The sequence below is a fragment of the Zalophus californianus genome, chromosome 4, assembly GCF_009762305.2.
Source record: "Zalophus californianus isolate mZalCal1 chromosome 4, mZalCal1.pri.v2, whole genome shotgun sequence".
NCBI classification, from domain to species: domain Eukaryota; kingdom Metazoa; phylum Chordata; class Mammalia; order Carnivora; family Otariidae; genus Zalophus; species Zalophus californianus.
Window position 1 is genome coordinate 19,373,459 of NC_045598.1, and position 23,728 is coordinate 19,397,186.

Below are 23,728 nucleotides of genomic sequence, written 5' to 3' on the forward strand. Positions count from 1 at the left end.
AGGTGAGTTCAAGAGTGTCTTCTTTAGGGGCTCCTGGATGGCTCAGTTGTTAAGCGTTTGCCTGCGGCTCAGGTCATGATCCCAGGGTCCTGGGATCGAGCCCCGCATCGAGCCCCGCATCGAGCCCCGCATCGAGCCCCGCATCGAGCCCCGCATCGAGCCCCGCATCGAGCCCCGCATCGAGCCCCGCATCGAGCCCCGTGTGTCGGTCTCCCTGCTCCACGGGAAGGCTGCTTCTCCCTCTCCCACTCCCCCTGCTTGTGTTCCCTCTCTCGCTGTCTCTCTCTGTCAAATAAGTAAAATCTTTAAAAAAAAAAAAAAGAGTGCCTTGTTTATTATCTCCAGGAATGGGCTAGCCTTGGGAGAGGCAGTCCCTCGGGGGTCAGCAAGCACCTCCCCATGTCAAAGCATCAAAATACAGAAAATTAAAAGATATGGTTAATACAGAGTTACAGCCAAGGAGGGATTCTGGCTTCTGTGAGGAAATGGTATTTTAGTGAGACGAGAGCAAAGCAGACGCCAGAGGTCAATGCAACACTCCAGACACAAAATGATGGCGGCCTGGATTTGGGTGGGGGCAGGGGGTGGGAGTCAGACCAGCGTCAGGGTGTGTTTGGAGATGGGGCCAACAGGACCTGAGGGACCTGATGAGGATGCTGTTGGGATTACAAGAGGCAACCTTTTTTTTTTTTCATTTGACAGAGAGAGAGAGACAGCAAGAGAGGGAACACAAGCAGGGGGAGTGGGAGGGAGAAGCAGGCTTCCCGCCGAGCAGGGAGCCCGATGTGGGGCTCGATCCCAGGACCCTGGGACCATGACCCGAGCTGAAGGCAGTCGCTTAACGACTGAGCCACCCAGGCGCCCCAAGAGGCAACTTGCCAGGGGGCCATCCGGGATTCACGCCCGTGTTTCCTTCTCCAGTCATGGACTGTACTGTCTCACTCCTCTGTTAATGGCATAGTAAAGATGTTCTAGAAAATGAGACTTCCAGAGTAGAGATTGAAATAAAGTGTCCAGCACACCTGGGTGGCTCAGTCGGTTAAGCGTCTGCCTTCGGCTCAGGTCCTGGGATCGAGCCCCGCATCGGGCTCCCTGCTCAGGGCCACTCTCCCCCTGCTCTCTCACTCTCTCACTCTTTCTCTCTCTCTCAAATAAATAAATAAAATCTCAAAAAAAGAAATAAAATGTCCAGCACAGTGCCTGGCACATAGTAGGTACTCAACAAAGAGTTTTTTCTTCCATAAGGGAAAGTATAAAGTCCTGCAGGTCTGATGTCGGGAGATCATGGTTTGGTCCTGCCTCTACTACCACTAGCCGGGTGACCCCAGACAAGTGATTTCATCCCTCTCAGCCCCCTTCCCTAATCTGGAAGCAGAGATGCGAGCACCTAGCTCTCCCGGTGGTGGCAGGGATTAAACGAGGCGAGGTCTGTAAGGGGACCAGCCTTTGCATGGGCTCACATCAATTGCAGCCATAATTATCACGTCTTAAGGAATGTCGGTTGAGCCAGGCTTTGGAGACGGGGCCAAGACTCCCAGAGACATAGGACTGAGCCCCCTTTATCTCCTCCTAGAAGCCTACCACCTGCCCCAGCTCCCACTCCTCTGCTGGGCATCTCCTCAAAGAGCCAACAGAAAGCTGTGTTTACTCTGCCAAGTGGCATCCCTAGGGAGGGAGGAGAGGAGAAAAAAATCTTCTTGCCTTGGCTTTGAAAAGCAGGCTGTTAATTACCTGGGGTTCCAAGCAGCCTGATGGCTATGTAAACACTTGCCAAGCTGGCCTGTCGATTAACTCCTTGGCACCCAGGGCTGAGGTCCAAGAGTCTGGGTGTGGGCTGATCTGGGAGGGTCGAGGAACTTCAAGAAGTTGGGCACGGCTTTGGAGCCTTCAGAGAGGGACTGATTCATTCAGGAGGAGGGAACAGAATGACTCTGACTGTGGTTTGAAATTTACTTTATTTGGCCTGTCCGGTCCTGCTATCCTCCAGCTTCCACCCTAAGACCCCTGTCCCAGGAACACAGGCCCCAAAGGAGTGGCCAGGGCTGAAAGCTCAGCCTGCAGTTTCAGGCAGGGATGGTGTCCTGTTTGTGAGAGGCTGGCCCAGCGAAGCTTGCTCACCTCAACCCCTTCTGGCTTTCTCCAGCTAAGAGACACCCACCCTATAAGAAGCAGAGACCCACCTCCCAGGGGCGGGGGACCCAGGCCCTGGGCTGTGTCTAGGTGCGGCTGGTTAGAAGGTAGCCTTGGCTGACAGCAATTATTCACATGTGCACCTGCCAGTCCAGTTGGCAAAACCCTTTCCCCTGCATTGTCTCCTTCATCCAGCTCCAGAATAAACCTCTGAAGCAGGAATTAGGCCCCTGAGATGCAGTGGCTCAAATCTAGGCTCTGTTACTCACCTGCTGTGTAGCCCTGGGGCAGTCACATCACCTCTCAGGACCTTGCTAAGCTCACCTGTTCAATGGGGACAACAGAGGCCCGTGGCAGCAATTTTACTCTGAGGCTTAAATGAAATCATGGATCCAAAGAGCTCCATCATGCCTGGCACTGGGGAGCAAATGTACCGGCCCCTCCCTTAAATCCCCTTGAATTCCTCTCTTGAAGTTTACAGAAGAGGAAAATGAGGTTCACTGAGCTATCAAATTATAATCGTCCAAGTGTTTAGAAAAAATGATCATACCATAGTGAGCATGTGTCAAAGTTGTATTTCACTCATTCATAAGGAAACTGTCGGATGACAGAGCTGGTTCAGGGGACTCACTGAGGATGGTCCATGAAGCACAGAGAATGCTCGAACAAGATTGCTAGTCAGATTCCAACCTGGCAAATACCCTACAGGGCATGACTTATAACCTTTGGGATGATCTCTACTGGTCAGAAATCATTTGTATTGCTGCTATCAGATAAAAATCATTTGTATCTTACCTGTTTTCTACAACTTAGTGTCTTTTTTTAAAGATTTTATTTAGGGCACCTGGGTGGCTCAGTTGGTTGAGCAACTGCCTTCCACTCAGGTCATGATCCTGGAATTCCAGGATCGAGTCCCACATGGGGCTCCCTGCTCAGCGGGGAGTCTGCTTCTCCCTCTGACCCTCCCCCGTCTCGTGCTGCTCTCTCTCTCAAATAAATAAATAAAATCTTTAAAAAAATAAAATAAAGATTTTATTTATTTGACAGAGAGAGAGAGAGCACAAGCCGGGGGAGTAGCAGGCAGGGGCAAAGGGAGAAGCAGGCTCCCCGCCGAGCAGGGAACCTGGTGCGGGGCTCGATCCCAGGACCCTGGGACCATGACCTGAGCTGAAGGCAGATGCTGAGCCAACTGAGCCACCCAGGCGCCCCTACAACTTAGTGTCTTAGTTCTCATACTTATAAAATGTCTGGGCCCCCAGTACGTAGGGGGTCACATGTCTTAGTTCTCATACTTATAAAATGTCTGGGCCCCCAGTACGTAGGGGGTCACATGACCCTTGGGGGCTTCTTGGATGATGCCCCAGGAGAATGATGAAAGTATACACAGTCTCCTCATTGCTTCACTTCCAAGTTTTGCACATTTTTCCTGACAAAGTCAAGTGTTCATAGGATGGGAAAGGGAAGGATTGGGCTTCCAAACTGTCAGAATCACTTCTCAGTAAGAATTCCAGATCTTTTTCCTCTAAAAAGCTAGTCTTGCTACTACGTTAGGATGATGGAGAGAAAGTGAAGGTCCAGGAAGAGGGTGTGACTGGTCCAAGGTCACCCAGCTATACCTGGGGGAGTGGCAGAGGCCAGACCTACATTCCCTGACTCTCATCCCCTGGGCCCCTGGGCTGCTTCCCTGGGCCTCCCTAGCTCTGGGTTCCAGATGTGAGTTCTCTGCTATAGGGAGGAATCACTCTGCATCCTGGTGGGGCCTCAGGGGGAGACTCACTTTAGCTGGAGCTGGATTGCTATCATAGAGTCCTGTGGGGATTCGCCATGCTTTGGGGTTATCAGTGCTCAGGCAAGTGAGAGCTGAGACCCCAGAGCCTCCCATGGCCTCCAGCCCCCCACACGTGTGAATTCCGCAGCGAGACACCCAGAAAGCTCAGAGCTGGAGGAAACAACAGTGGTGGGTGAGAAGCAGCAGATGGGTTGCCATGGTGATCGTCTCCTGGAGCTCCAAGTATCTTTCTTTCTGAACAGAGATGGAGATACAGCAGGAAGAACATGGGCACAGGGGAGAAAGTCCAAGTCCTAGCCCTGATCTACCCCATCTGGACAGCTTGGTGCAGGCCGGCTCACCTCTCCTGGGGTCTGAGGAGGACAGAGGATGCATTTGTTAGGTGCCGGCTTTGTGCCAGGCATGGTGTTTTGAAGGTTGTCCATTCATGATCTCATTGAACCCTCTTCCCAGAAAGCCTTAGAGGAAATGTGCTATTCTCGGCATTTTATAGAAAGGGAAACAGCAGCACAGAGAGGTGAAGTAACTTGCACAGGAACACACACAGCTTGGTAAGAGCACCTGAGCTAACGTTCCAGGCTCCTTTCTCTTGGAAGACTAGATGCATTCTTTCTGGAAATTTCAGGCCCATTCCAGAGAAGGAAAGACAGGGGGGAGGCAGAACCAGGGTGCAAAGAGGGAATAGTCCAGATCAAACCCCCATTTCCTGCCTGGGCACTTGGCCAATACGATACCTGGCCCCTCAGGCAGGGAGCACCCCCTTGCTCCGGCAGCCCCCCCGCAGTGTGACACACCGTAGCCCCGAAGCAAACGCTGCAGTGCTCCAGCTCCGGGATGCCATCCAGAGCACTCCCTGGTCTCCAATCCACTCAAGCTCTGCTTCGACCCTGCCCTGCGGGAAACAAGAGTGCTGCCTTCTCCAGAAGCTTCCCCTCACTGAACCAGAGCCTGGGCCTTCTCCTCCCCCTCCTCCCCCCTGCTGTCCTTTCCTTCCTGCCCTGTCTCACCCCCCTCTCCCCAAAGTGTGGGCTACGGGGCCATTGATCAGAGCCCAGGCATAGGACAGGAACTCCGGGTGGCTTTGATGAGCCCTAAGAGCTCAACAGAGGCCCTCAGAGCTTTTGGCAGAGACTGGCGATGTATTTTTAGAACGAGCCCAGCTCAGTCCCGCCTGCCAGGATGCCCTGACTTCTCTTCCTCCATCCAAGCCGCAGGGCAACCACGTGAATCACAGGCCAGACAAGCCCAGGGCGCAGCCAGTCTGAGGGCCTCCCCTGCAGGGGCGAAGGTAGGAGTTGGCTTGTGCGTGTATGCAAGTGTGGACACAGGCAGGAGCCAGCCAGGGTACCTAGAGCTGGGGGAGCAGGAGTCCCCTACCAAGCCCCTGGCCCGCTGGCCTTGGCCTCCTCGCCCTCCCAGCTTTGTCCACCGGTCCATTCATTCACTCATTCAACAAGTATTTGTTGGCCATTTATTACCCTAGTGCTGGGATGAGAAGGGTGAATGAGACAAAATTCCTAGCCTCAGAGGTGGACCCCTGACCTTCTCCCCCACCTCGACTCCCCACTCAGTCTTGTGGTTTCCCCTGGGCCCACATGGCTCCCCGCCTGTCTCTGCCCCATGGCAACTTCTTCCTTGGAGTCCGAGTGGTGCCTCAAAAACAAGTGAGATCATGTCTCTCATGTTGCACGTCCATGCCCCCCACCCCCAGAACCTGTGCTTCTCCCCGCCCTGCTGGAGTGACCTGACCTTGCACCGCCCCCCCCACTCCCTCACCTCCAACGTCAGCTTCTCAGGGCGCCCCTCCCCACTTGTCCCGTCTAACACTGCAGCTCCCCCTACCCTTCTCCACAGCCTTTCTTGCCAAATAACACGAGATTTTTTATTTATGTTTTGTTCATTGCTGATCTCTCCTCCCTGGAACGTGAACTCCATAAGGGCAAGGTTTTGTCTGCTTTGTTCCCCACCCTGAGAGCCTGCCTGGCCCACACAGTACAGGCTCATGAAGGAGAGTTGTGGAATGAGGGAATGAATGACTTGTGGGGGTGACCGTCATAAAAAAAAGCAGTCCCTGCCTCTACTCCTGCCATTTCCTGTCTGCTCCCACCTAGGCAGCCACACTGGTTCTTCTAAAAAACATACTGTGTCCTTCAAGCATTAGGGCAGGTGTTCCTCGGTGCACTCCCATGCTCCCTGCCCCCCTCGTCCTGTGATTGCCTGGATCCTGGTGTTCCTCAGGGACGGTGCCTTCTGCAAGAATGGGGGTATACCTGCCTCACTCAGGAGACAGGATGGTGTGATGACTGAAGGAATGGACTGCCTAGGTCCAAATCCTGGCTAATCCTGCAGGAATTCAGGCAACTTACTTAAGCTGCCTGGGCCTCTCTTTTCCCATCTATCAGATGGGGATAATAACAGTACCTTCCTCAGAGCCCCCTAGGAGAGGATTCAATGAGCTAATACACTTGCACTTGGAGTTGCATGTGGAACATAGTAAGTGTAATAGGAACGTTAGCTGTTACTGTTCTTCAGTGTCGTATCTCCAGGGCCTGGCACAAAACCTGGCCCACATTTAGTACTTAATAAGTAGTTGTTGGATGAATGAATGAATGAATGAATGAATGAGTACAGGGATAGAAGGATGAAGAAGTGGCATAAGAACCTAGAGGAGGGCCCCAACCCAGCACGAGGAGAGTCAGGGAGGCTTCCTGTAGGAGGGGAGCTGATTCCTGTCGGATGAGGTGGAGTTAGCTGAGCAGGGTGAATGGCAGGAGCAGGAAACAGCAAGTGCAAAGGTCTCTCTCCCCTTGGGAAAGCCTGATGTGTGCAGGGAAAGTCAGTCCATCACTTAGTGATGGACGCTGTAGGCAAAAAGGCCAGGTTTCCCCTGTGCTGGCCATTTTGAGGACATTGGGTGAATGAACTGTACTCTTCCCTAGGACGTGCTGCCCACGGACAGCAAAACATTCCCATGGAGGGCAAAACATTCTCCCTGCTCAGATCAGTGGCCCTCTGAGATCAGGGGAAGGCAAGAAAGGAGAGGAGGTGGCCACTTGTTGAGGGACCCCATGGGATAGGCCTAGATTTAATCTGACAACCACCTCACGGTAAAGATCTTTACCTCCATCTTGAGATGAGGGGACAGAGGCCCCACATCATCCAGCTGTTCAGAGGTGGAGGCAGAGTTCGCTCTAGGTCGGCCCATTCCACATGGCCTCCCACATCAGACTGGGGCTCCTGGCAGCCAGGGGCTGTGTTTCCCCCTTCACCTCAGCAATTCTTTAGTGGGTGACATCACCCATTCCTGACCCCCCTCTCAGAGCACAGACTAAGGAACTGAGCAGGGGAACCCCTCAGTGGCCGTGGACTAATGGATAGCCAAGTTCAACGTCAGGCAGAACTTACCATATGGACTGGAGGATGAGCATCAAGACCTTCTCTCCAGAGCCCCAGGCAACGGCAGACCTACCTGGACACCTGAGTGAGAGGTGCCGGAAGTGGGCCTGAAAAGGCTGCAGCTGGATGAGGTGGGGCTAATCCTGGGAATAGTCGAGAGCATCTTACCCAGTACCATCCACCCCATTGCGCCCCCACCCGCCCCTCCCCCTCCCTCACACCTCACCGTGGACTTTCTCATCTGCTGACTGACAGACTCCCCACACTCGGACCCCCCTGCTGGGGTGACCAGTGGGAAGCCCTAAGGAGGAGGGTCAGGAGTTCAGGGTTTAAGTCCCTGCCCTGCCACATCTTAGGAAGATACCACCCCTCTCCGAGCTTCACTTCTCTCACGTGTGAAACATGAGTGCTAAACCTCTGCCTTGGAGCGCTGCTGTGTGGATTCAGAGGCTGTGATAGCACGAGGCGTCTGTGAGGTGTGGGTCCTGCGGGTGAGGATTATCGACCCTCAAGGAAACTGGTTTGGAACGGGTTAAGTGGAGACCCTGCCTCCCAGGCAGCAACGAATCAGGGCTGGCAGGGGAGGAGCTGGGCCGGGAAGGAGGTCCCGTCGGGCCAGATGCTGCCCTGAGAGGGAGCCGGGGAGAAGACCGAGACGCCGGCAGGGCTGGGGGGGCCGTAGGACGGGAGCGTGGGGCAGGGTCCCCGGTGTCTGCACCGGGACAGCTGCCAGTCAGAGGGTGCAGGGCCAGCTGAGGGGGGGAGGGGCCGAGCTGCCTGAGAGGGGGACAGCGCGGGGGGTGGGGGTGGGAGAGGACTTAGGACCCAGAGCACTCCCAGCCCCCCGGGGCAGGGGGTACTGGCTGCACCCAGGCCTTGACCTCAGCCGACCCTGAGAGCCCACATGGGCTGCCGAGTCTAATTTAAGCTCCTGCCGCAGGGCCCACAGCCCGGGAGTGCCTGCCCGTGGGCACAGGGGCAGCCAGGACTACTCAGGGGCTGCTCAGGCAAGGGGAGGATTGGGGAGGCCAGCCACCCTTCTGTCCAGCTACACACCCTGGCCAAGCCACCTCCTGTGAGAGCCCTGACAGGTCCCCATGGCCTGGCAGACTGCCTGCCTCCCTGCTGAGGCCAAGGTCAGGGGGTGCAGCCAGGAGGGCAGAAGGACGTCGCCTGGCAGTGTGGTCAGGGGATTGCATCAGCCTGAGCAGTGCCCAGGGGCAGGGGCCCTGCTGGCGGTTGCGGGGGTGGGGGTGGGGGGTTGTCAAAGCCTGGCTTGGTTGCCCAAAGGCCAAGGAAGCAGATTCCTGACTGCAAGAAGGCAAGGCCACAAAGCCGGGTCCTACCTGGCCTCCTGGTGCCTGGCTGGTGACTTGCGGTTTGACCTTACACAGGCAGCCTGTTCTCCATGGGCCTCAGTCTTCCCATCTGTACAATGAAGGCGCTGAACTAGAAGGCAGATCCCAGCTCCAGCGACTCGCCCTCAAGCCCCTGCTCCAAGCCCCTGCTCCTCCTGCTTCCCCCAGCCCTGGCTGCGGGTGGCCACATGCAGTCGTGGAGAAGAAAGTCCCTCTGGCTGGCACTGTCGGCCTCTTGGCTCCTCGTCCTTCTGAGAGTCTTCCCCCTTCTCCGCCTGGCAGTGCCTGCTAGACCTTGGGCAGGGGCCCCCCAAGGCTGGCCCCGCTGGCTGGATGCAGAGCTCCTGCAGAGTTTCTCCCAGCCTGGGGAGCTCCCAGAAGATGACCCTCAACTTCCTCAAGCCCCCCGTGGTGGCAGCTGCGACTGGGGAGCTTGCTTTGATGTCTCCAAGTGCAGGGGTGGTGGTCTCAAGGTGTTCGTGTACCCGGTGGCTGGCCCGATCTCTGACACTCACCGCAGGATCCTGGCTTCCATTGAGAGCTCTCGATCCCGCTCCGTCAGCCCTGATGAGGCCTGCATCCTCCTCCTCCTCAGCCTGGAAGCCCCAGCCGGAGAGTGCATCCCAGTGCCCCAGCAATGGAATGGGGGAAGGAACCATCTGGTCCTCAGTCTCCACCCAGCCTTCTGCACCCAGACCTTTCAACTGGGACAGGCAATGGTGGCCAAGGCCAGCCCCATGGTGGACACCTTCCGGCCTGGCTTTGACGTGGCCCTGCCGCTTCTCCCTGAAGCCCACCCATTGCGAGGTGGGGCCCCTGGCCGGCTGGGACAGCACAGCCCCCACCCTGGGGTGCCCCTGCTAGCCCTGGCGGAGGAGAGGGGCGGGTGGCGCACAGCAGGTCCGGACTCCTCTGCCTGCCCCTGGGATGGGCGCTGTGAGCAGGACCGCGGACCCGAGCAGTAAGTGGACTTTTACCCCGGGGGCGGGGGGGGGGGCTGAGTGGGAGGGATCTGCAAGGGGACTAAGCCCAGAGGCCAGCGGGGAGGGCAGGATTGAGATGAGACAGGAGAACCGGCTAGGCCTGGCAAACTCTGGCCTCAGCTGCAGCAAGAGGGAATCAGGTTAGACAGAGAGAGACCCCACCAAGATGGTTCTTTGTCACACAGGGTGTCCAAAGTAGGTTTTGGAGTTCTCCCTCGGGGATCTGTAAAAACAAAAATATGACTCACTCCTGCTTACTCTCTTTCTCTTATTCCAATTCCTCCTTTCCTAATATTTTAACGTACACGTCTATTGTGCTCACTCTGTGCTAAATTATAAATAATGGTTATAATAAAATAATACTAATTGCTATCATTTGTTTGTGTACCAGACACTAAGCTCAGAGAGGTTAAGTAACTGGTCTGAGGCCATCCAGACAGAAAGGGCACAGCCAGTGTTGAAATCCAGAGCTGCCTGTTTCCAAAGCCTTCAGCATTAGAATTCTGAGTTTTAACCAAGAGTGTATGATCAACCCATCAAATGCCTCAGAGCCATGGAGACTAAGAACTGGTCACAGATGGAAGCTGCTCTGGTGTCTAATTTGAGGGATTAATCTCTTAAGGAAACAGCAAATATGAATGTCAGACCTACAGAAGAACTTCCCGCCCCACAACCGCCTGGAGACATAGAGGGGGGTGTGGTGCCTATGGGACATGGAGAGTTGTTCAGAAACCCCTCTCCGTGGGCTAGCTGGAGTGACAGGCCTCAGGTGATAAAGCAGTTAACCCTGAAGTACCCTAACCCCTCTGGACCCCCAGGAGGCCGGTGTGTCCGTGTGTCCGAAGGCTGGTTGGGCAGGCAGGAACTCAAATCCTTTTGAAGGTTGTCCAGGCAGCAGAGGGTTCCCTCTCCATCTCTGGGGCAAACCTGAGTTGGAAACTGTCCTCCCCTTGCTCACTCCCTCAGGTATCTCCGTTCGCTGCTAGAACAACATGGGCTATTCTCAGCAACACCTCCCCGCTAGGAAGGCTTCACGTGGCCAAGCTCCCTTTTTGCCTCTGCTTCTCAGGGGCTTCTCTCAGGCAGACGGCTCTCCTGGGAATGCACTCCCTCTACCTCCTCAAGGCACAGGGCCTCCAGGGAGCCCCACAGCCAGAGGTAGGAATGCAATTGCCTCATCAGCCCCCAGGCCCTTCTGCCCGGACCCATCCCTAGCAGGCGTCCTCAGCAGTGATCGGAAAGGTCGGGGATCCCCCCACCCCAGGCCCCTGAAGGTCAGAGCTCAGACAGAGCTTACCTTCAGTGAACTAGTTTCTCTTGTTCACCATGGCCCCACCTGACCTCTCTGATTAGGCTCTTAGCCATTCCTGCTTATAGGAAGTTCTTCTTTCCGCTGACTTTAGTTACTGCGCTGGTGAATTTCAGTCTGAACTTCTTTGAGAGACTGGAAATTAGGGAGCTGCATACCATAGGTGAACTGCTGACGTACTAAATGTTTACCGATTGATCCCAAATCGGCCAGAACTTGTCAAGGCTTTCTTATCTGCGTGGGCCACCCTCTGGATGAGTTTATTTCCAAGGTGTGATGCCTGGCAGCCTCTGACTATCCTCTGCAGTTTCACAAGGTCTGTCTTTGGCCTCAGCCCCCCTGCAGGGGACAGGTCTTGTAATCTCTGGAGTAGCGTAAGCCTCAGTTTCCCCGAGGTGTCAGGCAGCTGCCTGAAGCAGCCAAACAGTATAGGGACAGAGGGAGAGAGGGAGGCCACCGGCCACAGGGCAGCCCCCGGAAGGTGGCCTGAATAAACAAGTATTGGCCAGAGAAAGAGGCAATTCATCGTCCCTGCCACCATCTCACAGCCACTGTCCCACATTCCCTGGGCTGGCGACCGGGGGCGGGGGGGGGGGGGGGGGGCGAGAGGGGGAGGGGAGGAAGCGAACACGCCCCAGGCCAGGTGCTGCGCCAGCCACTTTGCACAAGTCACACGCCCTCAAGTACCCTGCAAGGGAGGCATTGTTATTCCCATTTCAGGGAACAGGAAACTGAGGCTCAAAGCGGTGGAGGGAGCCAGCCAAGGCCCTTTGGTGACAAGCTCCTTGATTCACCGTGGCCTCCCTGGAGTTTGTGATGGGGTGGCTGCGGAGCTGGGCTTAAACCCGGCGCTTCTGGCTCCAGAGCCATTTTTCCACCTTGGGTGAACAGTCTCCTGTTGCTTTGGAATAAGCCTCCACCCATTTAAATTGTTATTTATTTATTTTTATGAATAGGGAATTCATTCACAGGGTACAAAATTCCAAAGGCACAAAAGGGTATACAGTAAAACTCCCTCCCACCCGTGTCTCTGGCCACCCGGTTTTCCTTCCTGGAGCCAAACACTGTTTCTAGTTTCTCTCATGGCTTTTCTGAGGTATTCTGTGTGTGCACAAACAACGTGTATGTATGGTCTCCCTCACTTAGGTTTTTGTGTTGTTGTTTTTTTTAACATAAATTCAGTGCATGTTTTAAAGTCTCCTTTGCATCTAGGAGGCACAGTGCCTAGGATCCATGGTACTTTCAGGGACCCAGGAAAACGTTTTCATTTCTTTGAAAATCAGAAGGAAAAACCGTACTTTTAAGTAGAAGAAAATGTTTTAATATATATGTTTTTAAAGATTTTATTTGAGAGCGAGAGAGAGAGAGAGAGAGAGCATGAGCCGGGGGTGGGGTGGGGTGAGGGAGAAGGAGAAGCAGGCTCCTCGCTGAGCAGGGAGCCTGACACGGAGCCCGACACCCCAGGACCCTGACACCCCAGGACCCTGAGATCATGACCTGAGCCGAAGGCAGATGCTTAACTGACTGAGCCACCCAGGTGCCCCTAATATATAATATTACTGTTTTTATTTATTTTTAAGTAATCTTAAAATATGTACAACCCCGTGATCAAGAGTTGCACGCTCCACCAACTGAGCCAGCCAGGCACCCCAGTGTTTTTTTTATACCAAATGCAATTATCAAATGTAATTTATATATATAATATTTATGGCAGAGAGACCCCAAAGGCCAAAGTACCTAGGGCACACGGAAGTCACACGTGGCCCTGCCAATAGCCAGGCTGCAAGAGAGCCCATCAGAGCCACATTGACTCCATCCTTGGGCACTGAGGCCCTGAGTCTGTGGCAAACACCTTTTATGGTCACAGAACCCTAAGACTTCATTGGCAGTTACCATGATGTCCCCTCCACAGCACGCACAGAGACACACAGACATCCAGCTCTGCTTATTTACCTCTACTGATAGGAATCTCACCATCTCCCAAGGCCACCCCCTGGCTCCTGTCAGCCAGACATTCATTACTAGAATTGGTGCCGAAACTGACCTTGCAGACATCTGGCCCCCTGGTCCTGGGTCCATCCTTTATCACACGCCGGGCATCCGTTCACTGACCAGCTATTACGTGCCCAGTCTCGGCCAGGTGCTCCACTAGGCCATGGGGATGCCAAGATGAGGAAGGCAGGGCCCCGGCCCTCAAGTTGCTCGGTCTTGTGGGAGAGGCAGGCAGATCCTGGTTAGGACCCACACTGTTAAGCAGAGAGATGCTGTGCAAGCTGCCTTGCTTGCAGGCTCCTCCACTTCAGAGCTGTGGGGCCTCTCTAGGCCTCCGTTCCCGCATCTGGAAAGCAGGGGACGAGCAACACAGACCTCCGGTCTCTGAGGGAGTGCTGTGACAGGGGGGTGAGTTACCTCAGGTAAAGCACTTAGAGCAATGCTCTGGGAAGCTTGGCGTGGCTCGTTACTACTGTGTGCACACATAGGCTGTGGGAGCAGAGAGGAGCCAGCCTTCTCTGGAAAGATCAAGGAGGGCTTCCCAGAGAAGGCGAGGTTTGAGCTTAGACCTTAAGATTGAGTAGGAGGAAGGGCGTCTGGGTGGCTCAGTCAGTTAAGCGTCTCCCTTCAGCCCGGGGCATGATCCCAGGGTCCCGGGATCGAGCCCCACATTGGGCAGGGAGCCTGCTTCTCCCTCTCCCTCTGCTGCTCCCCCTGCTTGTGTTCTCTCCCCCGCTCTCTCTCTCTCTCTCTCTCAGATAAAAAAGAAAATCTTAAAACAAAAAAATTTATTAAAAAAAAAAAAGATCAAGTAGGAGGAATTCCTTGGGCTATACGGCAGAGCTGGGGTGCTCCAGGCTGAGGGAGGATATACAGAGACGCAGAGGAGGGAACGATGGAGGTTAGTGAGGACTGAGGAGTACAGTTTATTCAGAAAGCTCTTTGTCTCTGGGTTCTCGGAAGCCTGGAACTTAGGGCTTCTCAGTCCCTTAGGGCTTTGTTGGGGAGAGGAGGAGGGCTGTAGCTGGCTGGTCCTGTGGCACCAATGAGTTAGAGAATGTTCTGTTGTTTAACGCGTGGCTTCTTCCAGGAGAAGCCTGGTGGCCACCTGAGGAGGAGAGACAGAAGGCGGGAGGCAGAGCCCCTGGGAGACCCCTAAGCCGCAGCTCCGGGGTAGTTCAAATAACCCAGGGGCAGGAGTTAGCCTATTTGGTTCTAGTTCCAGCCCTGCCTTAACCCTTTCTGAGACCCTAAGCTAGTCCTTGGGTCTCTCTGAGACTCAGTCTCCCCATCTGTTCAATGGTTCAGACTCAGGCCAGACAGGCTGTAGCTGAGGAGGGTCCTGGGACCTCTGAGCTCTATTCATCAGTCCCACTCTGAGCAGGCCTGTGAGGCCAGGAGTCCTGCCCCCTCCATGCCCTCCCCACACCTCCCGGCAGCTAGGTCATGGGCACCGCTTCCCTGGGTGGGCAGTCCCAGGGAGGCGGCTCCAGGAGGCTGTGACTCAAGCCCCTCCCCCCACAAACACACACAGCCGAGTGTGGCCCTGGGGTTGGGAGGAACAGAGGAGGCCTGTCCTCTGGGCAAGGGGGCCTCTGGGCAGCAGCTTCCTGTGCGGTTCCGGGCTGGGGGCCCAGCCCACCTCCTGACAGAGGAGCCTTTCATGGGCCTGGGCTCTCGGGATAGGGGGAAAGGCAGGGCAGGGAGGCCACTCAGGTGAGGGCTGCCCAAGAATCTGCGTGTGGCAGAGCAGTGGGGGGGCGGGGGGGCGAGCCTATGCCTTGGTTTCAGACCAGGCCTTGGAAACCGCTGGTCCCGCCACCTCCCATTTTGCAAATGAGGAAACTGAGGTCCAGAGAAGAGAAGGGGGGAGATGCCTGAGCCCACCAAGGGCAGAGGCAGAACTAAGCCCACCATGGGTGAAGGGCAGGTGTGAAGCTTGTGTTCGTGTCAGTGTTCCGTGTGTGGTTGTGCGTGTGCGTGAGTGTTCATTAACATATGAAGCACAGATGATGGATTTACACATTGTGAATTTGGGAGTATTGGTGTGGGGAGTTGGGGGGATGTGAAGGGAGCCAGGTGGGGCGAGGGGCCGCTATCTCAGGCCTCATATGTGTGGGACCCCTCCTGTACCTCCTTAGGACCCACCCTGGGGCAACGCTACCCAATGCCACCTTCTGCCTCATCCCTGGCCACCGTCCTGATGCCTTGCACTTCCTCCAAGCCCTGCAGGTACAACCCCAACGTAGGCATCCCCTGGCCCTGCCCCCCCCCCAACTCCTGAGCTGGCAGGCTCTCTGGGCCCAGGCCGATGGGAAGGGACAGTGAGCTGCCCGCACCCACGCTCACCACACCCTCTGTAGAATAACCCACTGCCCAAAAAACCACCTTTCTCTCCTCTTTGCCCCTTGCCCACAACCGAAGCAGCTGCTAATTTGGAACTGGGGGAGGGGAAGTGTGTGTAGGATAAGACTGGGCTTCCCGGTGCCTCCCCTTTCCCCCCAGGCTGGCTGCATCCCTGTGCTTCTCAGCCCTCGGTGGGAGCTGCCCTTCTCTGAGGTCATCGATTGGACCAAGGCGGCCATTGTAGCTGACGAGAGGCTCCCATTTCAGGTAGCTCAGGGTGCTGCCCACAGCGTGGGACTGGACCCAGGACATGGGAGGAGCCCGGGATCTCAGCCCCCAGGCTGATCTCAGTCCTCATTCCTATTCCCCATATGTGTATATTCATGATTTTGCTCCAAGCCCCAAGCCTCTGGGGCTCCCATAGGATCATAGAGAGGCAGAGACTCCTGAGGGTTCTGAGAGCAAGTCCTGAGCCTTCTCCAGACTCAGTTTTCCCATCTCTGCAGTGGGATAAGTTAGACCAGATGATCTCCATGGGCCCAGCCCATGACTCGACCAATTTAAGGGAAAGCCACAAAAAATCCAAAATCTGAGTGCCTCCATGGAGGCTGGGGTAGGCAAGCAAAATGCAGTGACTTTTCCAGCTGATGAAACTAATTTTGCCTGACTATGAAAACCCTGCATAAGCCTTGAATCCCCTGAGAAGTGAGAATGGTATGGTAGTTAATAATAATAGCTACCAGCCACAGAACCTCTACCATATGCTAAGCACTTAATGTATATTATCTAATGTATTTATTTTTAAGATCTTTTTATTTATTTGAGAGAGAGCGTGCGCGCGCACGCACACAAGTGGGGGGGAGGGGCAGAGGAAGAGGGAGAAGCAGACTCCCCGCTGAGCAGGGAGCCCGAGGCAGGACTCGATCCCAGGACCTCAGGATCATGACCTTGAGGCAAAGGCAAACCACTTAACCAACTGAGCCCCCCAGGTGCCCCTGTGTTGTCTAATTTCATCCCCACAGCCACCCTATAAGGCAGGTACTATTATTATCCCCATTTTACAGATGAGGACACAGACTCAGAGAGGTTGAGTAGTTTGCCCATAGTCACACAGTTACTAAGTGGCATTTAGGCCCAACTCTGTGGGATCCTTGAACTCTTGATTGTTACCTGGGCCTCAGCCAAAGGTGGCTGCTCTAACCCACTTGGAAACCCGAGTGGAGAAGCCTTCTGGTTCCCAGACTGCCAACCTGGGTGGTCCCACCTCAGAGTCAGTCAGAGCCCGACAAGGCGCCATGCCTTCTCCTTTCCTCCCTCTGTGCCTCAGGTCGTCGCTGCCCTCCAGGAGATGCCCCCCACGCGGGTCCTTGCCCTGCGTCAGCAGACCCAGTTTCTATGGGATGCCTACTTCTCCTCAGTGGAGAAGGTCATCCATACCACTCTGGAGGTGAGGGGGACTTCCATGATGGGGGCTGTGGGGCTTGGCTCCTGCCTCATCCCTGTTCCCTCTCCACACCCCTCTCTCTGGACACCTCTTCCACCCTGCTGTTTGGACTTCCCCCTTGAAGAGGCTTCTGGGATGAATCTGAGACTTGGCTCTGAGCTCTTGGACAAGTTCCTTCTCCAGTCTTGGCCTCAGTTTCCCCATCTGTAGAGGGACAGCTCTGGCCAATAGATTTCAATGCATGTGCCAAGATGTCAGCCCAGGTGATGGGCAGCGGCTGCCTCGGGTGCTGTGTTAAAGAGGATTCTGGGTCCGGAAAGAATGTTGCGACTTGTTGGCAACATCTGCCATGAGTGAGGAAGGAAAGGGAGGCAGCAAACTCACCATCATCGGCCATCTCTGGACACCATCACTGAGTGCCCCCTACTCTGGACTTCTGTACCTGAACCCTTCAGACAGTGATGCAGCTGCTGCCCTCCCAGGAGCCTGAAGGGGGGCTGCAGGGAGGGGGTGCTAGGCCAGGTCCGCACTTCCCCGGACCCTGCCCACGACCACACCGGCCACTCCCTCAGCACAGCCCTCTCTCATTTCACAGATTATTCAGGACCGGATCTTTGGAGCATCTGCTCACCCCTCGCTACTGTGGAACAGCCCCCCAGGGGCCCTCCTGGCCCTGCCCACTTTTTCCACAAGCCCCTCGGACTTCCCCTTCTACTACCTACAACGGGGTATGCCCTGGGGACGGGGCGACTTGAAGTCCCCTCACCAGCTCTTCCCAAGTCCGTCCCAGCCGCAACCATAAAGCCCTGCCAAGCCCGTCCCTGATTCTCCCACATCTCTCCTGGCTCCTGGAGGCCCCGGCTCAGGTCACTCTTCAGGAGGTTCTGTCCCCTCCCATCCTAACAGCCTGTGTCTCCTTCCCCCCAGGCTCTCGGCCTGTGGGCAGGTTCAGTGCCCTGATCTGGGTGGGGGCCCCAGGCCAGCTCCCCCTGAAGCTCATCCAGGCGGTGGCAGGCTCCCAGCACTGTGCCCAGGTCTGTTCCCCTTGCCAGCTGGGGTCCTGGGATCCAGGGTGGGGGCAAGGGAAAGGGCAGGGCCCTTGAAGATGTCTAGGCCCCAAGCGTAACCACACATTCGGGGGGGAGGCCTGGGAGGGGTTTTCAAGTGCTGTCGGTGCCCTCCTCTTTAAGTCCCAACGTTCTTGTTCCTTTCCTCCCTGCCGCCCCCCTTGGAAACTGATGAAATCACGTAAAGAGCAGGTACCCCTTGGGGGGGCTGGAGAGGTAAACAGACATGCGTTCACGCATGTGCTCATCCATCAGTCATTTTCTCAGTGCCAGGCCGTGGGCTTGATGCTGAGGATGCAGAGAAAAAGCAGGAAAGGATTCAGCCCCGGATTCCCGTTCAGTTAGCATTTCCTGGCACACGCTGTCAAATCTCACTTCCAGAGAAGCCACATAGACTCTTGAGAGAACTCACAGGGGTGGGAAGCTCAGCTGGGGACAGACAGAGCAGTTCCACAGATGGGACATTTGAGCTGGGCAGCGAATGATGAAGGAGCAGAAGAGAATGAAAGCCTTTGAGAGAAGATGGGCATGGAGTGAGGGGCCAGGGCCCAGGCGAGGGGTTACCACCACCGACTCCCTCCAGTTCTAATGGTATAGGTAGCTTCCTTCGTGTCACCGGAATTCCTGCCTTCCTGAAGCCCAGAGGCAAAAACAGGGCAGCGGGAAAAGGACCTTGGCTCCAACTAAACTCTCCCAAACTCACAAATACAGTTGCTCTCCCAGACTTCAGGAACACCCCCTTTTCCTCCTAGATCTTGGTTCTCTGGAGCAGTGAGAAGCCACCCCCACCCAGGTGGCCCAAGACAGCAGTGCCCTTGACAGTCCTGGAAGGGCAGAGGAAGGTGAGGAGTGGGGGGGGGGCAGGAGGGAGGGCTCCAGCCCCCACATGCAGGGAACCCAGGAGGGCACACACAGGGTGCTTTGCCTGAGCCTGAGCCAGATCTGGACTTCCAGTCAGGCCTGAAGCTGGTCAGGAAGTCCCTCCTCCCACCTCACTCAAGGATCTCCCCAGGTGGACTGCTTGCACGGTGTGGGTGCGGCAGAGCTTCCTGGAGTGGATGGTGGGCTATCTGACGTGGGTCTCAGCTGCAGGCCCCATAGAGATGATCGTCTTCCGTCCCTGGCCCTTGTGGATTGTGCTTCCAGAGACCTGGGGTTTTGTGTGATGAGGGAAGGCAGAGGGCGTATGTGGGCTGCCTTGGATAAGCCCGAGGAGAAACGTGGGATCTTGAGGAAATGAGAACAGATGGCAGCACACGGAGCCGGAGGAGGGTGGCTTCTGAGAACCCGGGATGGTGGGAGCCACCTGCGTGCTGTGTGGCTCTGGGCAAGTCCCTTCATCTCTCTGGACCTGTTTCTTTCAAAGGGAGGATGTCTGACAGCCCCTCCCAGGGTTGAGGTGAGCATGTAATGTGACAAGAGGAATCCAGAGGCATCCAAACTAGAAGGACCCCTAGATACCCTCTGCCCGTTTTACCAAAGGGGAAATGGAAGTGCAGAGAGTTACAGTGAGCTCCGGGTCCCAGTTCCAGGCAGCCTGGCCGTTGTCACTGGCCTGTCTTCTACACCCGTGTGCAGGGGCTCCCGCTTCGAGGGTACTTAGTCACTGTGGGAGCCTGGGGAGGGTTCCGATGGCTGAGTTGGCCTCACCTCCCTCCCACTACAGGTCAGTGACCGCTTCTTCCCGCACAGAGCCATCAGCACTGATGCCATCCTCAGCCTCGATGCCCAGAGCAGTCTTACCACAAGTGAGGTGAGGACGGGGCCCAAGAGGAGCCCAGGGTGGGGGTGGGCAGAGCCAGAGGGGCCGGGGGCAGCCGCTTGGATTCCCAAAGCAGAGAGGAGCAGAAGACCAGCGCAGAGGTGCAGCCTCTGCTTTTGAAACCACCCCTGCGAGCCAATCAGCCTCCTCTTTAGCAATCTAGTAGAACCTTCCAACCTTCAGCAGACTCTTGAAAACAGTTTTCAGCTCCCAGCTGAAAAGCATTGTTTCTAGCTCCCAGATGGGACCCTACCCCCACCCCAGCACTCCTGGAAACTTTCACGCACCCATCTCCTCTCCCCCTGAGTCCCCGTGGCCAGGCTAGCCTTGCCTCCGTATCTCTGGATGTCTCCAGCTGGTCAGGACGTCCCTCCTCATACCTCACTTAACTATCTCCCCAGGTGGACTTTGCTTTTGTGGTGTGGCAGAGCTTCCCTGAGCGGATGGTGGGCTTCCTGACATTGAGCCACTTCTGGGACGAGGCCCGGGGTGGCTGGGGCTACACTGCCGAGAGGGCCAACGAGTTCTCCGTGGTTCTCACATCGGCGGCCTTGTACCACAGGTACAGAGGGCCGGCCTGGCACTGGGAGCAGAGGGTCAGAGACTCCTTCTTTGAACCATGAGCAGGGTGGTGTGGGAGTGAACACAGCAGTCAACCTAGAACCCCCAGAGATCCAGGTTCCAGGCCCGGATCTGCCACATCCCAGTTGTGTGATGGGCAAGTCTTTTCTTGTGAGGCTCAGTTTCCTTATCTGGAGAATGTTTTCACCTGTCAGGGCTGACATGATAATCAGATGAGAAAACCACGCAGATGGTCAACAAATGGTAGCTAGTGTTATTTTAAATAGAGCTAGGTAGAGGGTAGGGATTTGGATTTGGTAATGGTGGAGACAAGAGAATGTCCCTAAAGTTTTATAAATGTGTGATGGAAAAAAATAAAAATAAAAAAAATAAATGTGTGATGGGCTGGGGACTGTCCCAGGCCTTTCAGAAGTTGATGGAAGCACTCGTCTTTGGGGTAGAGACTGAATTTTGGAAGGCCCCTTTAGAGGGGTTCCTTAGACATACTTAAACCAAGTATGTGTAACCTGGTACCTCTAGTAGGTTCACCCAGGAGCTCTGCGGGGGAGTCTCAGCAGAGTGAAGAATGCCCCTAAGGTCTGCAGGGTGCACCTAGGTTGTTCTACAGGAGGGCTGCGTGAAGCAAGGCTCACCTGGAGCATCATCATCTGGTTAATCCACAGCCTTCCTGAAGCTGGTCTTTGGGGCTGCCACGTTTAATGGCCTTGGAACCAGCTGATCCCCCACCTCATTCTGGCTGAGGTCAGACCTCAGAGCCCAGGGGTGGGGGCCCCAGGGAGCTGTAAGGGAGGGGGCAGGGAGGACACCATTTGCTGCAGACGACCCACAGAGCACCGAACAGTAGAGAGTTGTTTGCACTTCTGGTGTGAGCTCTCTGAGGCGGCCTGGGCTGAGAGGGGGATCAGGGGTTTCTAAAGAGGCGTTGGGGAATGAAGTCAAAGGGAGAGTGAGGTCAGGAGGGAGGAGAATGGGGCCTGGCAGGGAGAGGTGGTGGGTGAATCTGGCTGCTGTCATCCCGCCTTGCCCAGGTATTACCACATCCTCTTCACCCACTACCTGCCCAAGGCTCTGAGAGCCCTAGCGGATGAAGCACCCACCTGTGTGGACATCCTCATGAACTTCCTAGTAGCAGCAGTCACCAAGCTGCCCCCTCTAAAGGTGCCCTACGGGAAGCAGCATCTGGAGGCCAGACCTCCACTGGTGAGGATCCAGCGGGGCAGGTCGGCACCGGGAGGGCGCTGCTGGGGATGGGATTCCCTCTCACTGTGTAACCCCAATCCTGTTTTTTTACTGCAGGGTTCGGGGGCATGGGGGTGGGCTCAGAAGGACAGAGACCTCCAACGCATTTCTCCTCCCCCTTAGGCGCCTGAGGGCCTGGAGTCGCAGCCGCCAGTCCAGGACTGCATCAATCGGATGGCAGTGGAGTTCGGCTACATGCCCCTGGTTTCCTCTCGCCTCCGTCTGGACCCAGTACTCTTCAAGGACCCCGTGTCCGTGCTGCGCAAGAAGTATCGCAGCCTGGAAAAGCCCTAGGAAGGACCAGCAGAGCCCCAGCCCTGCTCCCAGGGGGCACTGCACCTGCGGGGGGGCGGGTGTGTCCATCCCCCTCCCTTGGGACATCTGGAGAGCCAATGAAGGCTGACAGCCAACACGTCAGATCCCTATTAGCCAATGAGTCCAACGCCCCGAGCTGCGGGGCCTCGACCCACCCTCCAGTCCAGCCGCTAGTGGCAGGTCACAGGTGCCAGGCGCTTGCTCTGCGACTGTGTCCTCACCCATCACTGATCCTTTGCCTGGGATGCCTTTCTCGGCTTCTCTGCGGAAGCTGAGTTCTACCTTTCAAATCTCTGCCTCCTCCACGGACTTGCCTGACCCCCATCCCCGACCCAGGTCCTCTGCGCTTTCACAGCTGGGTGATTCCCACACTGTTCATGCTGCTTTGCGAGGTACAGGGTTAGGCCCCAGGACCAGCCAGGAAGCCCCGGGAGGGCAGGGCCATGTCCTCTTCTCTCCGGCCTGGCAGGTGCTTCCCAAGTATTTGACGGATAGAAGACATCAACCGCGTGCCTGGCCCTGTGCGGTAGTCGGGATTGTGGACAGTGTGCCAAGTGAGACAACTCCGTCCCCCACCCCCGGGTTCCTAGTCCGGCAGTAAGGCAGCTACCCGCAGATGCCCTGGGTTGCCAGGCGCGATCTTCGCATGAAGAGGCGCTGAAAAGCCAGTTTCGGGGCTTCCTGCCGGATCTGGCAGAGCAGGGGCCGGAGGAGGATGAGAACGCCAGGGGTCCGTGCCGGCCCAGCTCAGCGCTTTGCATTACCAGCCACGACCACTAGAGGTCAGCGCCGCACCGCGCTCCGTCTTCCCGGAAAGGGAATGGCGTCCTAAGCGGCCCCTTTGGTCAACGGGTGACCGGGCACGGGGATGTGGAGTGTTGGTGGGCTGCAGCCCGCGGTCTAAAAACTGGGGGGAAGAATTTGAAAGAACAGCCCCACCCCTTTGGCCCACATACTCAGAACTAAGAAGCCATTTCTAGGTGGGCTGGGTGGGAGATGTGGTTGTCGGGAGCACCCTGGCCATGGCAGTGGAGTGGGGGAAGGGCTGCTGGGTTCTCCAGGGTTCATCCACCTGGAACTGGAATTATCACTTCCGAAATAAAGTGCGTGTCCTTGCCCCCTCATGCTCGGGGTATAAATACCCCTACAGCAGCTGCACAGGGGGAATGGGGTGACCCTAGAGAGGTGGGGGTGATGGGTCCAGCCCAGGTCCAGGGTGTCAGGTGTTTTCTTGCTTTGATGGCCCCGCCACTTTGGAAACTCTCGTGACTAGCTCACCCTGGCCGGCCAGAACATGCTGTCCCCCAGGGCTTCTCCATGGCCTCCCGCCCCATCCTCCAGCTTGACCTCTGGCCCCTGGATGACTCAGGTCCTCCCTGGAACCAGTCACAGCTGGGGTGCAGAGAGGGCTCTCCCTTGGGAGGCATGGGGCTGCTAGATTATTGAGGTGGAGGGAGGCCTGGGAGTTTAAGAGGAGGGAAGGCATTCTGGCCCAGGATCAAGAAACAGTTGAAGGTGGGTGAGGAAGCACACAGCTGTGGCCCAGGCAGCCTTCCCAGGGTAGGGAGGGTTCTAAGTGCCAGGCCCAGCCAAAAGAAAGAGGCACTCTTCCCCCTTCCCACTTCGGCACCTAGACACTGAACTGCCTTGGCATGGCCTTACCCATGGAGGGCACTGCCAGGCCCAAGGGCTCACACTATACCAACATGCAGCCCAGAAGGTTTTCAGCTCCTGCTGTAGAGGAAGGCCTGGGTGACTGAGGCAGAAACCCCAGACCTGCTTCACAGTGGCTGTGTGACTTCGTAGACTCAACCTCTCTGAGCTTTGGTTTTCTTATCTGTAAAAGTAGAGCCTCTTGAGAGGGGTGTAAGGACTTGGATCCAGGATCCTGGGGCCTGGAGGGGAGAAGGGGCTTGATTCCCCAGAGAGTGAGGGGAGTAGAACACAGCCACCAGCGGCCCCCCGCCTCTGACTTCCAGGCCACATGACTTCCGGCAGATTTTGAGGGGCTGAAGA

General features: G+C 56.0%; 1 protein-coding gene across 1 annotated transcript; it reads left to right on the top strand.

The window, feature by feature from the left end:
• The first annotated feature begins 8,733 nt into the window (after positions 1-8,733).
• On the top strand, positions 8,734-21,723 carry EXTL1 (exostosin like glycosyltransferase 1). Its single transcript, XM_027577683.2, has 11 exons — positions 8,734-9,634; positions 15,099-15,189; positions 15,463-15,570; positions 16,631-16,750; positions 17,343-17,475; positions 17,675-17,781; positions 18,567-18,656; positions 19,481-19,567; positions 19,978-20,138; positions 21,187-21,358; positions 21,521-21,723. The coding sequence occupies exons 1-11, from the start codon at positions 8,862-8,864 to the stop codon at positions 21,689-21,691; spliced, it is 2,013 nt and encodes a 670-aa protein (XP_027433484.1). The 5' UTR covers positions 8,734-8,861; the 3' UTR covers positions 21,692-21,723.
• Positions 21,724-23,728: the final 2,005 nt, after the last annotated feature.

What these genes read in the sequence shown, in the direction of transcription:
- EXTL1 (XM_027577683.2), top strand. Translation starts at nt 8,862, where the DNA reads ATGCAGTCGTGGAGAAGAAAGTCCCTCTGGCTGGCACTGTCGGCCTCT. An exon ending in CAGGACCGCGGACCCGAGCA is followed by an intron (nt 9,635 to 15,098) that starts GTAAGTGGACTT and finishes GTACCTCCTTAG; the next exon opens with GACCCACCCTGGGGCAACGC. An exon ending in CTTCTACTACCTACAACGGG is followed by an intron (nt 17,476 to 17,674) that starts GTATGCCCTGGG and finishes CCTTCCCCCCAG; the next exon opens with GCTCTCGGCCTGTGGGCAGG.